Source organism: Lagopus muta, chromosome 8, assembly GCF_023343835.1.
Source record: "Lagopus muta isolate bLagMut1 chromosome 8, bLagMut1 primary, whole genome shotgun sequence".
NCBI lineage: Eukaryota > Metazoa > Chordata > Aves > Galliformes > Phasianidae > Lagopus > Lagopus muta.
In genome coordinates, this window is record NC_064440.1 from 15,888,796 (window position 1) to 15,904,467 (window position 15,672).

At 37.5% G+C, this 15,672-nt stretch overlaps 1 protein-coding gene across 4 annotated transcripts in view; it reads right to left on the bottom strand.

Annotated features, from left to right (window-relative positions):
- Window positions 1–6,552: 6,552 nt before the first annotated feature.
- KCNH7 (potassium voltage-gated channel subfamily H member 7) overlaps window positions 6,553–15,672 on the bottom strand; it is a 211,390-nt gene continuing 202,270 nt past the window's right edge. For all 4 annotated transcript variants that reach the window (XM_048954019.1, XM_048954018.1, XM_048954017.1 and 1 more), the window contains 3 exons: window positions 11,399–11,567; window positions 8,913–9,105; window positions 6,553–7,633 (listed from right to left, as the gene is read on the bottom strand). In XM_048954019.1, the coding sequence (XP_048809976.1) occupies window positions 7,367–7,633; window positions 8,913–9,105; window positions 11,399–11,567 (629 nt within the window). In that variant the 3' untranslated portion in view covers window positions 6,553–7,366. The remainder of the gene's footprint in view (window positions 7,634–8,912; window positions 9,106–11,398; window positions 11,568–15,672) is intronic.

Genomic DNA, 15,672 nt, shown 5'->3' on the forward strand with positions numbered 1-15,672 from the left:
AGGGCTGCTCGCAGCGCATCCATGATCTCTATACGAGCGGTTCCCATGGGCGCACCGGAGGGAGGGGGAGGAGAGGAGGTAGAGGCTCTGCGAGGAGGGGAAGGTCCGCGTCGGGCTGCAGAACACGCCCTTCTCAGGATACAGCCCCTGTTGTACCTCCGTATGCCTTTATGTCACACTTCACTTTACAAAACCCATGTACCAATCCTGTCCTGTCCCTCAGACTTTTGGGTGCACCCTAAAATGCTGGGGCCAGAACCTGATGGGTTTCCACGGAGAGCACAGCACAGAACGTATCGGGCTGCCTACACAGGCAGCTGTACCAGCAGTAACATAGTGCCTATGAACCAGTACCCGACTTGAACTTAAGCTGCGATTCAAGCTCTGCTAGTGGCTCTAACCAGGCAATCTTCACATCAATCTTGCTGCTCTTTCATCCAGCAATACTGCAGAATGCAGATGTTGCAGAAATTCAGTTTTCTCTCCTGTTTGTATTACTGTACAGTTATCTTTCATCAGTTTTCATTTCCCACTTCAGTTGTTTCACTTTCATTTCACTACTGCTGATCTCGGGTTTCGCTCATTGCTGTTCCGTATTACTGCGCTATGGAGTTTCACTTGAACAACTTCCCGCTACTTTTTGCTGCCTTCCTTACCTAACTTACCCCCAGGGACGTGTTTCTGGCAAGGCCTTGGGACCTGCAGCTGTCACTCAGGTGTGGTTTGTGTAAAAAGATGTTGTGCACATAGCAGTGGTACCTGAGGCACAGCGTGCTGATACCAGAGCAGTCCTTGGGTCAGTGACTTTGCAGACATGACAAGGAAGCCTGTACCTTACTTTGGTCAATGCTACCTGATGAAGCAGATACTGCTAGGCTGACCAGTGGCTGATCTCCTGCCCTGCCCTACTCTCCTGTTGCACCCCAGCAGGATACTTGCCCTTCTTGCCCTGCAGTCATTTCCAAGACTCAGATCTGGCTAAAGTCAGTCACGGCCTCTGACAGCAGCACGAGCATCTCCCCGCCCCACCTGGAACACCGCAGCAAGCTCAAAATGCGCGCGTGCAGCCGGGGAGCCGGCTCAGAGGCAGAGATGGAAGCACATCGCGCGCGTTACTACAGCCAAGATGCCGCGCAGCCCCTCTGTGGAGCCTGGGCAACTCCGTGCACACGCCCAACGGCAGTTCTGGTCGATGGCGGCGGCGCGGGCGCCGCCGCGTTGCTATGGTTGCCGCTGTTGCGGCGGCTGCGTGTGCTCTGCGGGGAGAGCAGAGCGGGGGCCGTGTGTACAAAGGGGCCCGCGGCTGAGCTTCGCTCCGAGATCCTTAGGCAGCATTGTGAAGCTGATGTCGCGGGCTGCATCCCGCACAGATCACGAAGTACAGTTTGGAGGTGGCTGTTGCCTTTGTGTAAAACAAGTTGCACCGTTTTTGTAGGTCGTTGTGCCCGGCAGGAGCCTGCAGTGGTCATGAACAGCGAACTTGTGTGAAAAGAACATTCTAGGAAGGACAAGATGTACGGGGCTGCTCCGAAAGTAATGCCTCCTATTTTATTATTGCGGCCCTCAGCATCAGAGGTGTATGCTGGTGAAAATCCAGAGCTAATGGAAATGACTATGCTGAAACATAGTGTTTTGTGGTGGAGAATTTGCTATATCAAATAGTGTTATTGTGCTCTTTGTTGTAGTTTTTGTGGAAATAAATAGAAGGCATTACTTTCAGAGCAGCCTATGCACTATACATCTGAAGTTGTACTGGCCTTTATAAAGTAGTAGACTCCTTACAGTGACGATTATACCACAAACACAGCTGTGTCAGATTTGGATGATGTTTGTATTACGTGTCCTTGAGCAGAAGGAAAGATCGTTGTGTGGTTGCAGCACAAGAGATGAGCAGAAATATTCTTTGTTTAGCAACTCGGTCTAAATGCGGTCCACTACGGGGCTTGTTGCCTAGTTTTCAGAATGCTGGTGTTTTGTATCTTCCATATTGCTTAAACACACCAGACCTTTGTGCTTGCCTCCTTTGTAAATGTTGGTTAAGATTACATCTTTAAACAGCTGTCTGTGTATTTAGATATCTAAACAATTTTTATGATACTTTGAAGTTACCTTGCTAGAATTACAATTAGTTACTTGTCATTGTGAGGCAAGCTTAGATAATAATATTTGTACCCAGCTGGAATTGTTGGAGTCTTTAATCTTTAATCCCATCTAAGGCTTTTCCATAGGGAAATCTGGATTTTCTTAATTTTTTCAAGAGTTCAGCTTAACGTCAAAAGCCTTCAATGACTATCTGGATCACTAAAATCACAGTCTGAATAGGCCTTACATGGTAAACCCACTCCGTGGTTTATTGAAAATTCTCTGAAAGAAAATGACAGAATGAACAGAATTGTCTGGCTTAAGGAGAGGCATTTCACCAGGATCAATCATTTCAATCAAAATCATTTGTAAAAATGTGGCCTCAATTGGATAGCAATTGGCAGCTTCCTTATCTACATTTTATAAATGGAAGTTATATTTTGAATTTTGAAGTTAGAGGGGCTATACATGAACATAACTTCCAGTTTTCCTAGAAGATGGTGCCTAGTATGCCGTGTGGAAATTATTGTGTATAGGAATTTCTGAAACAATCTAATCTCGTGTCTCTGTTTTGTGTGCTTCAGGCCAGTGAGCAGTATCCTGTGCAATCTCTTGCTTTTCTTTTTATTCCCACAGTGTTATGTTAAATATAATTCCAGAAATTTTTGCTTGGTATTTTCAATGTTGAAACTTGTCTGGCCTTTTGGATCCCTGTTAGTAGTGCTTGTAATGGGGTGACTGAATTCAGTGCCGTTATGAATGAAATATTCACATCCTGTTGCTCATGACTGAAATAAATGTAATACGTTTATTTGAGCAGATTTAGACTTGTTGCAAATAAATTTTTATGGTGGTATGATATAATGAATATATATGCAGTTAACAGTTTTCCAGGAGGTCTTTTCTGGAAGCAAAATAAAACTTATATTAACTATATTTACAAAATCCTGTTATACAAACAGGATTTGCCTCAGCTCATAATGGTGAAGTATTTCTACAGATTAAATTTTTGAATTTTTCTATCTTCAATTTTACAATGTTGTGAAGATTCAGTATAGAAAATGTAAATAATACATGAATGGGGCAAATTTGTCCTTTAATGGAGACTTTAGTTTGGCCCATCTAATTTCCATTCCAAAGAGAAGAGCTACGTTCTGTATTCATTAATAATCAAAGAACTTCCCAAGTGAGCATTAAAAAAAAATACAAGTAGCTAGATGAAGAAAAATGTTTTTTCATTAATAATGCAGTTCTGTCTACTACTTATACATAGATATACAAAGAGAAAATGTAAGCTTGCCATCAGGATGCCTTCAGGCAATTACAAGATTGAGGACGTGCTCCTTTACTATCACTGATAAAACTGAGCATAGTGATGATCTGCATATATGATCTATGCTTGGATCTTGTTTATTTTTCTTCCGTTAAACTATTTGCTGGTTAACTTCTATTACAGTCATTTTTTCCAGCCTAGAAAATAAATTGATGTGTAGAGTAAGTGTAGTATATGTGTGTATTGATTGCTGCATGACATGAGTAAGTTACCATTCCTAGTTAAGCTTATGGGAATGCTAGGTTCAGAGTAGTGACATGACTTTCTGCATGCTTTTTTTTAATTCCAAGTATGTAAGATGGTACTTAAAAGTTATTTATACCAGTATCTGCATACCAAGTTGTTTTCAGATTTGAAGCAATTTTACAATTTACAATTAATATTTTCATTAAACATTTGAATATGAATTTAGAAAGTGAGACCAGATTCCTTGTTATTTGAAGATGGCTGCTAGATACTACAGTTCAAACAAGAGCATCCACCTATATTTTAGTTGGTTTTTCATTACTGATAACGATGTAAGAGATAAATAAACAAATAGGGAACGTGGTGTTTATGTTTTCTTTTGTTGTGTGAAAAAAAAAAGAGGAGGAAAAAGAGGAAAAACGATTCAAGAGACTTTATTGAACACAACTGCAACCATTTGGAGCAGCTGCACGTAATGATGCAAGTTTGAATAAAGTGTCACAAAATAACTTTTACTTAAAAAAAAAAAAAAAAAAAAGCAAACCAGTAGTCAGCATACTTAGCACTTGGCATACAGGTCTTCCTTATCAAACACATTTTAATGATGTGATGGTGAGGCAGTGGCACTGGCACAGGCTGCCAGAGGAACGGGTGTGCATGCCCCATTCCTGAAGGCATTCAAGGCCAGCTTGGGTGGGGATGAATAGCCTGCATGGTAATTCTCGTAGCTGGAGTGATTGTCCTGATTTCTTTGATATTTCAGTTATAGTAGCTATTCTTGAGTTTCCTGGATACTTTTCTGTACGTACATATTATAATTTATGGGTATTTTTACTCACAAGTTTTAAATGTAAACAGTCAAGATGAGACTTCCTGGGCTCAAGCAAGACCAAATTCACATCTCCTAAAGTTCTGAAAGCATCTATGGATATGTTACAGCTGTGTATTGATATATGAGTATGCAACTCCTGTATGATTTCCAGCTTTAGTTGGATAACTGAGAACTATTTCTACTGAATCAGAATTGAACTGCACTCCAGGAAAAAAATAAAAAAAAAATTTTTTTTTGCTGTTCACATTTTTAAAAACAATGGTTTGTATCTGTTTGTAGAAGAAAAGAAGCTCAAAGCAATAGGTCACTGTATGTTTCACTGTACTTAAACAAGAGAAGAAGATATCTGAGAAGGCAGATCTTTGGCAGGGATTGAACAGCTAGGGACAGCCAATGAAGTTGTCGTCTTTCATGTTTTGTTTCTTTACTCAGTAGCAGGTATGCTAGGGAGTTTAGAATTTCTGTAATTATGCAAAGTCTCCCTCAGTTGATCCGGTTCAGTTTGTTCTTTTCAAAAAATACAGACAAAGAGAAGTGAAGGAACAAAGCTTTGGAGGCCAACACAAGAAGTAAAGTATGGAGTAAAGTATCTTCACTTGAAACAATCATGACAGTTGTTGCTTTTTCTCTTCCCCAGCTCTCTACTCCACTGTTTTGTTTGGTCTCTTGGCATAAATATAAAATTCAAGGTCATGAAACTGAGCAAAACATGTTTTGTAAATTAGTGCTCATATATTATACTTCTTTTCATTAATTTTATTTTTAATTTTTACTGGTTTCTTTTAAGTGTAGTATAACCACAAATAATTTTTTAGAAAATGCTAATTTCTTCTTTGTAACAGATACTAGTAGTAGTTACTAAACTTAGAGAAGAATTTGTTAATGCTTGACACTGAGGAATAAAAACAACAAAACCCAGAAGCTATTTCACTTTGTTATTCAGCAGTGCTGTTTCAGTGGCGTATGTCGAGGCAAACATTCCAACTGGCTCAATGATGCTGTCACCTGGGATGCAATCCTACAAGGCACTATGCAGTAAGAACCTTAATTGTTGTGGTAGAGGTAAGAGCAGAGTGTTGAATGATTTGAACCTTTCAACAGTCAGCAGTATCATGAGGCAGAAGAAAACTTGACTATATATGAAAGAGACTGCATTTTCCTAATTTACAAAGGTAGTGAGTTAATTCATTTTTGTATCTTTACATACAGAGATGAAGAAGAGCCTTGCTCAGTAATTCAACACTCCCACAAATTTTAAATGAGAGAAGATTCAGCTTTCTTATGTTTATCTACTTGCTGTGTATGACTAAAAGTGCTATGTATTATTCTGAGCCAACTCCTAATGTATGTATCTGTTAATTTGAAGGTTAACCTCTACTGCATTACTCTGCACACTGGTTTAGAGCAAAGGGATTTTTAGTAAAAATTTCAGTGGTTACCCACTAACTGGGTTACACACATTTCTGTAATCAATTCTCTTCCTAGAGAGATTTCACATTAAATCTTTCAAGTTAGAAAATCATGTGAACATTTTAAAATATTTTAAAACAGTAATAAAAAGGCCATTTCCTTCTAAAATAAACACAACATTTGAAGCAGAATAATATTTTAATAAAATTAAATCTAAGTATTCACAAAACATTATGCACATACAGTACGTACTGTATTTAAAGCCTATGGACCTTCAATCATTTTATTCTAGTGTAGTCAGCTTTGGACACAAGCTAAGCTTACTTCTTTTGTAATAAGAAAGTTTACAATCGTTCCTCAAAGTGATCTTACATATATACATATATATATATAACTCTATACTCCTACATGTAAGTGTAGGTATATACACACACTTGCATGTGTGTGTATATAAACATACACACACATACATACTCACATATGTACATATATCATTTACACACATGCACACCTATGGGAATGTGTGTGTGGTGTCTGTGTCCACATACGTATGTACTCCATCTGGGAGCACTGTGGATGGGCCAGTCATTAAAAAGAGAGAACTGAAAACAACCACCCTAATAATTGTAAAACAAAAGTTTGTAACGAATTTTTAATTTTAGAGGTTGTTCATAACTTGCATTGAACAAAAGGAACACAGTCTTCTGTATTATATAGAAATCAGATTTATTGCATTTGATTATGTTTGAGTGACAGATGATGAGTACCTGCCTGCTCATGACAGTTAAGTTCTATGATGTGAATAAAATAAAATGAAGTAGTACTGGAAACAAACTGTTCAATTAATGTAGTTTTGTGATGCGATCTGTGGTGATACTTTCCAGCATGTGGCAGTTTTTCTAACTATTAAAGTCTGCCCTGCTTCAGCTGCTTTGGAAGGAGGCTGCTTTCTAAGTCCTAACTGTTTTGAACCCAGAAGACTTGGTTACCTTATTCTTTTTCTAGGTGCAGAATCATTACCATTTATTGTGAAAAGCTCACTACAAGAAAGTCAACCCAAATTTTCAGAAGCGAGCTAGAAGTTTTTACTTGGAGTTTAGGTTGGTCAGGTAGGAGTTTTTTTCCTATGTAAATTATTGTTATTGGTTTCCTATTTGCTCTGAAGACATATCCACAATAAAATACTGTTTTCGTGACAGCAGTAAATGGTTGTCTCCATGCAACATAAACTGTAATCTCAGAACATGCATGTTACTTAATAAAAAATAAAAATATAAGGTGCCTTTAGAATGCTGGCAGTTTTACATTTGGAACATACAGTTAGTGTGTATGTGTATGTATATATTTACATCAGAACTGCTCAACTTTAGCTTACAAGCTTCAGATTTAGGAAAATATACAGTACTTTTGCATATATATTCCTTGTAGCCCCTGAGTCAAGTATAGAGGATTTAAATACAAAAAAGGAAAAACAGCCATTAAAAGCACTTACATTTTTTATGTGAAATTATAGTATAAAAGTATTATTTCCCAGGAAGACCAGGATCAGAAACATGCCTATGAAGACTCAAGATTCCTACAGTGCTTACTGAACATTCTGGCAAGGAAGGGTGCCTAATTGATGGGAGATAAGGTTTAGGATGCTGTGGGGGACACTCTGCAGAGTGGTCATGTTCTTGATCTAAAAAGGAAGCCAGGTTGTCTTCTGAGGCTGTGTTAAGATGTACTCCGCTGGAGAGAGATTCTTTGGATTTAAGTTTCGATTTTTCAAGGTCTAGAAATTCAGGACACTGGAAAGGAGAAGAAACAAGATGACAATAATTTTATCAATCTCTTCTAGGTTCTTGTTTCTCCTCAAAATTAGCACAGACTGTTGCTGGAAAACCATATTTGACAGTAAAACAGCGAGCTGAAGTATTTTTATGTGGTACAGCACTTGATTTAATGTAATTGAATGCAGTTCTGTTGGTCAACTGTAGAAGTGTAGGAATCTTGTCGTCCCCCCCCAGATGTGTTCACATGACAGCAAGATACACATATATTGTTGTTTCTCAAGGTCTGAATATTCTTGAGACCCAATCTAAGAGGATGGATTTCAGTATTCTTGAATTCCTGGTTTTAAAACATACTTCTGGAATTGCTTCAGTCCAAACATTAAAGCCATTTTGATTCCAGTCTCAGGCCTCAGTTCTTCACTTTTATACCCTGAATCCATTCAAACTGTGCAGTGTGCCTGCTGATGCTTTAATGCAGACTTGCTGTATTTCTGTTCTGACAAAGGTATGTATATGTTTTGGGCAGAAGCTGGCATAGTGGGCAAACACTTCTGAAAAGTGCTGCATGTGTCCTGTCCTGACAGTCCTTATGCATGCAAACTGATGCTTTCTGGACATGTTGAGCTTATTGTGCCTGTACGTGCTTCAATATATGTGTGAGGAATTTGATACATCTAAGAACAGTGTATTTACTGATTGTTTGCTGCAGCTTGTCAGGAAATAACTTGCCACATCTGTCCAAACTGTTAAGTTCGAGAAATTCCAAACAAATTTGGAAAATGAAATACTGCCTGAACAGAACTGGAGTGGAAAATATATATTGGAAAATGTAGGTATGTGGCAGCTCTGTATGAGCAGATTTCTGTCAGTGGCAAGGGACTAAACATGGTTTTTGTCCCCTCTTACCTCCATATATTTATGACCATCCTATTCAGTTATCATGTTTCTGAGGACTTCAAGAGCAGGACCTATGGCAGATACACCCAAGCAGGCAGGTCTCATGCTTCCGATGGCTTGCTCTTGTGTCTAATACTTATTTTCTGCTAATTTTGGTGATGTACATGATCATTAATTGATCTGATTATAAGATCATTGTATAAATCTCTTGAACTCTCACAGAAAATGTGGTTTCTGAAATTACAGCATCAAAAGTCCAATGCAGAGATGCTAGATCAAAATAATAATTTCATATTCTTTAACTGCTGAACAAGAACCTAGATTGTTGTGATTTTCCTCCTCCAGTAAACTAACAAGATTAACAAGGCTCTTTTAATCTTATTGGACATATACAAACCTGAGATGAAGGACTGAAACTTCTGTCTGTTTTAATTGATGCTACAGGATGAAGCTTTTGTGTAAACCGGATTGCTGGCTGTTGATACTCTGCACCTGCAGTCACCATGCTATAGGCAGGTGGAATGAGTGTTGATTGCCTCTGCAGAAGCTGCAGTATGGTTTGGATATCAGCAGTCATCTGGGATTCAAGCCTAGAGAAGTAATAAAATCGGTCAGGACTGGGTGTATTTTAACATACTGATTACAGATGTATTCAGGAGGAACTTGTAGCTTATTAACAAAGCAAGCTCTTGTTGTGACATGAGCATGCCTTAAGAGGAAAGAACAGAAGAGGGAGTACTGAGCCTTTCCAAAGCGTGCTAGCTCTCCCTTTCCTTTACGGATCACACTTGCCAGCTTGCTTCTAATTTTTTTTTTTTTTTGCAACATTGAGAATGAGTTCATTATTGTCTCTTATACTTGGAAGAGAAAGTAATAGAGGGAACCAGATCTTCCGTTGAAGTTAACAGGAATAACTCCTCTCTTCATCAAAATTAAATTGATTTGTACTGGCTGAGGATGGGACACATTTTTATATATCTGTCAATTAATTCTGACACTCTCAATGCTAATTAAATGCACTGAAATAAGCAGAAAACCACAGTAGCGTCCTTCCACAGTTAGAAATGAAAGATTCAAGATCATTAGTTTAGAAACAAACAAACAAACAAACAAGATCTGACCAGGTTTCTTTACTGTGGAAGTTTATTCAGACCCCATAAGTAATTTCAGCATTTCTGATGTTCAAACTCAGTAGCTCTTTTCTATTTATTTTCCTTTTCATAAGTTTTATATGACTTTTGAAATATTTTATCTGCTTATGTCATTCTTACAATTTTGCAGCACTACAATGATTTTCAAATGGTCTTACCAATATGATTGACAAGCTCAGCAATAGGTAATGCCCATAATGCCTCCTCAGCTGCTGGAAAGATACAAGCATGCTACAATAGACTGCACTTTGGATACATAGCCTTCTGTACTGCACTCGTCTTCTGACAAGAGCAAACAGATCTTTGTCAGTAGCCTTTAATGTTGTGAATGTTACTACCTGGATTCCCTACAGAAGCAGAAATGATCCTGTGGAGACAGATTTTTGCTTTCACCAGAATCTTTGCTGCTTGGTACCTTTTTTCCTTTCATTCTAGTTATGTCCATCATCTGTGTCACTTATTTATAAAGCATACATGAAATTAATCTGAAAAGTATGCCCAAAGTATTTTTAAGATGCTGTTTCTTCATTTATTGGGAGAAGTTAGTTCTGTGGCATCAGCTTTTGTAGTGAAAAGCACAAAACAAGAGGCTAGTCAGTCATGCTCTACTTGCCCTCTTGTTCATCTCCCTTGGATTGTTTGCAACTTAAAAATATGCTGATCTCACACAAGCACGATGCTTGTGTCACAGGGGAAAAAACTGCAGCAACATGCCACCATACACAGAACTTCTGTCTGCTAAACTTGAGATTTAATATCTCAGTGTATATAAGGGATCAGGCATTGGTGGACTTGTATCATCACTTGTCTCTTTCTTTGAATTAACTATAAAATGTCTTCCTTCTTACTTTGTCAGCACTTTGTAAGCTTTCCCCTTTACTTCTAATCAAAGAGTTTAACTGATTGTATTTATTCATCACTACTGTATACATAAATTCTCCCTCCTTTCTCCACAATTTAAACAGGCCCCATCATGCCACACAAGCAAAAACAAACAAGAGAACCTTAAGTGCTTGGCCCAGAACCTCCCTGAACAGGAGCTTAAAGAGGAGAAAGAGATAACACTAGGCCCAGAGTCCTGGTACAGTGGCTTTCCAGTCCTCTATATCCTTTTAACAATTTGGTTAGCATGCTAATTTGCCAAGGCATGGAAAAAGACAGGAAAAAAGTGATCCTGCTTTTTAGTCCAGCAAGCCACATATGACATAAGCAAGATAGAATATTGCCTATAACAGCATCCATAGAAGATCCAGAAAAGATCAAAATGTTGAAATCATGAAAGAGTTTATAAGCACGAAGAGTTAAGAAATAAAGCAGCTTAATAACATGCATAACAATTTAAATCTTAGTTTATCGGTAACAATGTTATTTTCTCACTCAAAAAATAATGAGAAATGCTCTTCTATAAGGCAATTCAGGGTGATTAACGTGGGTACCTAGAAGTGAGTGATATAATTACTCTGACAATGATTTATAAATTTTGTACTCAGCATTCCTAGAATAGTTTTTTTTTTTTTTTTTTCTTTTCCCAAGAGTCAGGAAGGCTGAATTTAGGTGATACTTAGGCTGCTATGAATTCATATGTGCAACTCAGGTTTTTTGTAGCTTCTGAAGGTACGAATACCTTTGGAGATCTCTTGCGCAAGTTAATTCCTGCTGTAGAATCATCGATATCTGTTGAACTGTAGACCCTTATCACAAATATATATATTTATAATATCTCTGTTTTTACCTGTTGAGTTGTTCTTGAAGTAAATCTAATCGATTCTCTACTTCTCCATATACGTAGTCACTTTCAGTATCACAGATACCCCATGTTACATGCGGTAATGCTGAGTGACTTGGGGAGTCTTGGTATTCCCTCATGTTCTGTTCCTCCCAGTTTCTTTTATCAGTGATATCTGAGGAAAAATAAAATATAGGAAAAGTATAGATTTACACACATGCTGTAAAAGAGGGTTGGCATGACTCAAACATCCCATTTACAAGTATTTCTCCAAACCTTAGAAGACAGCTTGATATGGTGAAAATTTGTGCAACCTGTATTTATTCCTTACCAATGTTTAGGGAAAAATAACAGGGGAGACATCCAAAAATTACAAAATTTTAACATAAGGATAGCAACATGCTAATATTTTAAGCTGAACATATACAAAGTAGCTCTATATAGTTAATATCATCAGAGTTCTGCCAAGAAAACTAAAGAAATAGAAGTCATTACTTATTTTTTAACAGCAAACCCCTAGTTTTCTCAAGCTGAGATTAGACATATTTACTCTAAACTAAATGTATGAAATTATATACTTGACTATCTTTGTGCCTGGCTAAAACCTATTTTCTTGCCCTAGAGTGTTATATTGTAGTGTATTTACTGTTTAGCTTTTTGGTGTAAAAGGAGAACTTGCTACATTGCATTTACAGCATTTGACATGCATTACAGTGTGTTGGAATGACCAAACAACCAAAGCTAAATCAGTTATTACTTTCAAAGGGAAAAAGATTTGCACTAATGTAGTTTTAGCATCACGAGTCTCCAACCCTTACGTTGGTATCTAAAGCATGTTTCAGAGACTGGTGCTGTACTATGGCGTGAAGGGTGCCAGTTTATTTTGTTTCACATTCTATGACTTGTAACAGAAGGAAATATTTTGCATAGGTCAGTCAGAGATCACTTAAATACTAAAGTGAGCTTCATCGTAATATATATACACATATATTTCTGTTCAACCTATGGGTAACATTTTGGATTGAGGTACAGACAGTAAATTTACTTCAAGGTAAAAATCCTCAAATGCATAATTAGGATTCACTATAGTTTCAGATACATTGCTCATTTTAATTCCCCTTCTAAACCTGTATATTTTATATGCATGTAAATAAAAACCTAGTCCTTGTATAGTCCTTTATATTTATATTTATATTCAGCCCTCTGTAGAAAATGATTATGACTATTCCAGGCTCTAGCCTGTACTTGCTTGCACAAATCCAATCCGTTTTGTCCCTATTACTTCTTGGTCAAAGAAGTCAGCTGCAACTGACTTCAAAAATAACTGAAGTGCACTCCTTTCCTTTTTGCTGTTTGAGCTACTTTTTCATCCTCTTTCAATTTGTTTAATTTATACCTCTGTGAATTTTTAAATGAGTTTACATTCTTTGTTTCAGGCAGTTTTTCCTTTTCACCAAACTGGTGGAAAGTTACAAATTACTTATCATGGGATATATATTCTACCCTTATCTGATATAAAGATCTTGCTGTGAGCTCTGCAGAGCCTACAGGTGACATATTCATGATGAGCAGTGCTTTTTATACATATTTACACCTCATCCTCATTAGGGCTAGAGCACCTCTCCTGTGAGGAAAGGTTGCAGGAACTGGGTTTGTTTAGCTTGGAGAAGAGAAGGTTCCAGGGAACCTCATTGTGGCCTTCCAGTAGTTGAAGGGAGCATATAAACAGGAAGGGGAACAGCTGTTTACAACTGTGGACAGTGATAGGACAAGGGGGAATGGTCTTAAACTGAGACGGGGGATTTAGGTTAGATATTAGGAGGAAGTTTTTCCACACAGAGGGTAGTGATGCACTGGAACAGGTTGCCCAAGGAGGTTGTGGATGCCCCATCCCTGGATGGATTCAAGGCCAGGCTGGATGTAGCTCTGCGCAGCCTGGTCTACTGGTTGGCAATTCTGCACATAGCAGGGGGGTTGAAACTAGATGACTTTTAAGGTCCTTTTCAACCCAGGCCATTCTATGATTCTCAGCCTTCATTACTTTGAATCAATCTTTTGTCATATGCTATCAAAAATTGCTTTGGACTCCTCAGATTCTCCTCTCTGCTGAGATTTCCTCCTGTTCAGGAAAAAATAAGGCTATTGTACTGAACAAGTGTTAAAGTTTCATCTCCCATTAGAGTAATATTTGTAATTATTTATGTAAAAATCACAGAATACATTAAATGTTCTTACTGTGCTCAGACAGCTGCTTCATTGTACAGCTGGAGAAAATCCTTGACCAATTATCAGGTGTCAGCCTTAGTCATAGGAGCTGTTGGATGTGAATCCCACAATCCTTCAGTAGTTCCTGAGTGTTTTTTCAGGGTTCTCCTAACACTTCTTTTGGCACTGCATGCTGGTAATGCAACTTAGGTTATGTTCATTTTACACTTGGGAAATTTTTCAAAGCAAACAATAGCAATCAGAGCCATGTTTCAAAGAAAAGAGGAAAAAAAAACCAACAAACAGTGTGTGAGTGACATATGAGAGGCTTGTCCAAATGCTATTAGCTAATCCTTTTCAATCACATCTTTTAGCAGCATTGGTCTATGAAGAAAACAACAACAAACAAACAGAAAGTAAGAAAGGAAAAAAAAAGAAGTCTGCTTTTCAGTCCTATATTTCAAATAGACTTAGCCAGGAAGGGGAGCTCTCACTACATGCCTCCAGGCAGAGGAAGACTTTCTCCTCTTTTTAATCAGAAGTAGCTGCTTATTATATTATGTGCTGTTTGGTTAGCAGGTGGTAGAAAGTTTCCTGGAGCTGTAGAGTATTTGGATTTCGTATGACATGACCTATAACTGATTTTATGCACTGAACAGAAGGAAGGGAAAAGATTTTGTCTTGGCTACTCAGACGCACATTCAGGTTCCCAGTACACGTAAGCCAACAGAAGGTGAAGAAAACAATGTCAGAGAAGCATGTAATTTGGATTTAGTGGGTACACATGTCACATCCGTGTCCAAGGAATCTGGAAAGCTCTCAGCAAAGCAAAGGGAGCAATCTTATGACAAAAATCAGGGTTAAAATTTTCATCTATGGCTGCAGCTATAAGTGATGTTGTAAAACCAGTGGAATAGAAACTAAAAATATTGGTCTTATATTTCAATGCTTTTTAGCGGCCTGTAAAACCAAGTTGCTGGCTATTTTACTCAATAAATCATTCAGTAAAATCTCATAGTTTCCAATGCTGTGTGTTATTCTGGGGAAATTACAAATGGTTTTTGTCCCAGAATATGTATTTATAGCCTATTAAAATAAACATTTGATTTATGACAAAGGAAATTAACTGGCACTCAAATTATAAAATAAGTTCATACACTGTAAGAAAGACTCTTATCTCTTGTGGAATATGGTACTGTACTTACTTTCAAGTTATAAATAAACAACCTCTAATTAATAGCAGTCTAAAGCATAAAGCTGATCATATTTTATTGAATTTGAGCTTTCAAACACATTATCAGAAATGCCAGTTAACAGACTGAAAAAAAGAATGTAATCTTAATCAAAATATGTAACCTTTATATATGCTAAATTTAACTCAAATAAAATCTGCAGTAGGTTGCCTTGGAAAATGTTGCTATAGCTTCCAGGACACGTTTTTGGCTATCAGTAGTGGAAAGGTAAGCTTACAGATTGTATTACGCATGCATGAAGTTTGTGTGTTCATACTGATATGACCCTATCCTGAAGAGACCAGACTTCATACATTCATATCTTTAAAATGAAAAAAGATATTGTTTGGCCTGATTAATATCAGGATAGTTTAAAATTAACCTAAAATTCAAAGTTTCTTGAACAATGAGTAAATTATTAAATTGACTCAAAACAAACTGCTGGGGAAGACAGTATTAAACTGTATGTAATTCTTCCCTTCAAACTGAAATAATTACAAACAAACTTTCAGCAAGACTGAATACATTAATCTATGGCTTTTCATTATTTCCAGTTCACATCAATGAGAAAATGAAAATTTTAGCATATGCAATGCAATTTTAAATGTGATTGTGATTAAACCCTATGTTGACATATACAACAAAATGCAATAGCATTTCTTCAAGCTATTATCAGCTACTTTCACTGAATTTTGGTTGTACATCATGAGTGCAGAGAATGGAACTAATTATCTGAACAACTCCTAGATTCATTTAACTCTTTTTAAGTAGGATTTTGTACCGTCTCCCAACCTTGGCATATTCTCTTGATTTGAAGGTACTTTTCATCCTGGGGTGCTCAGT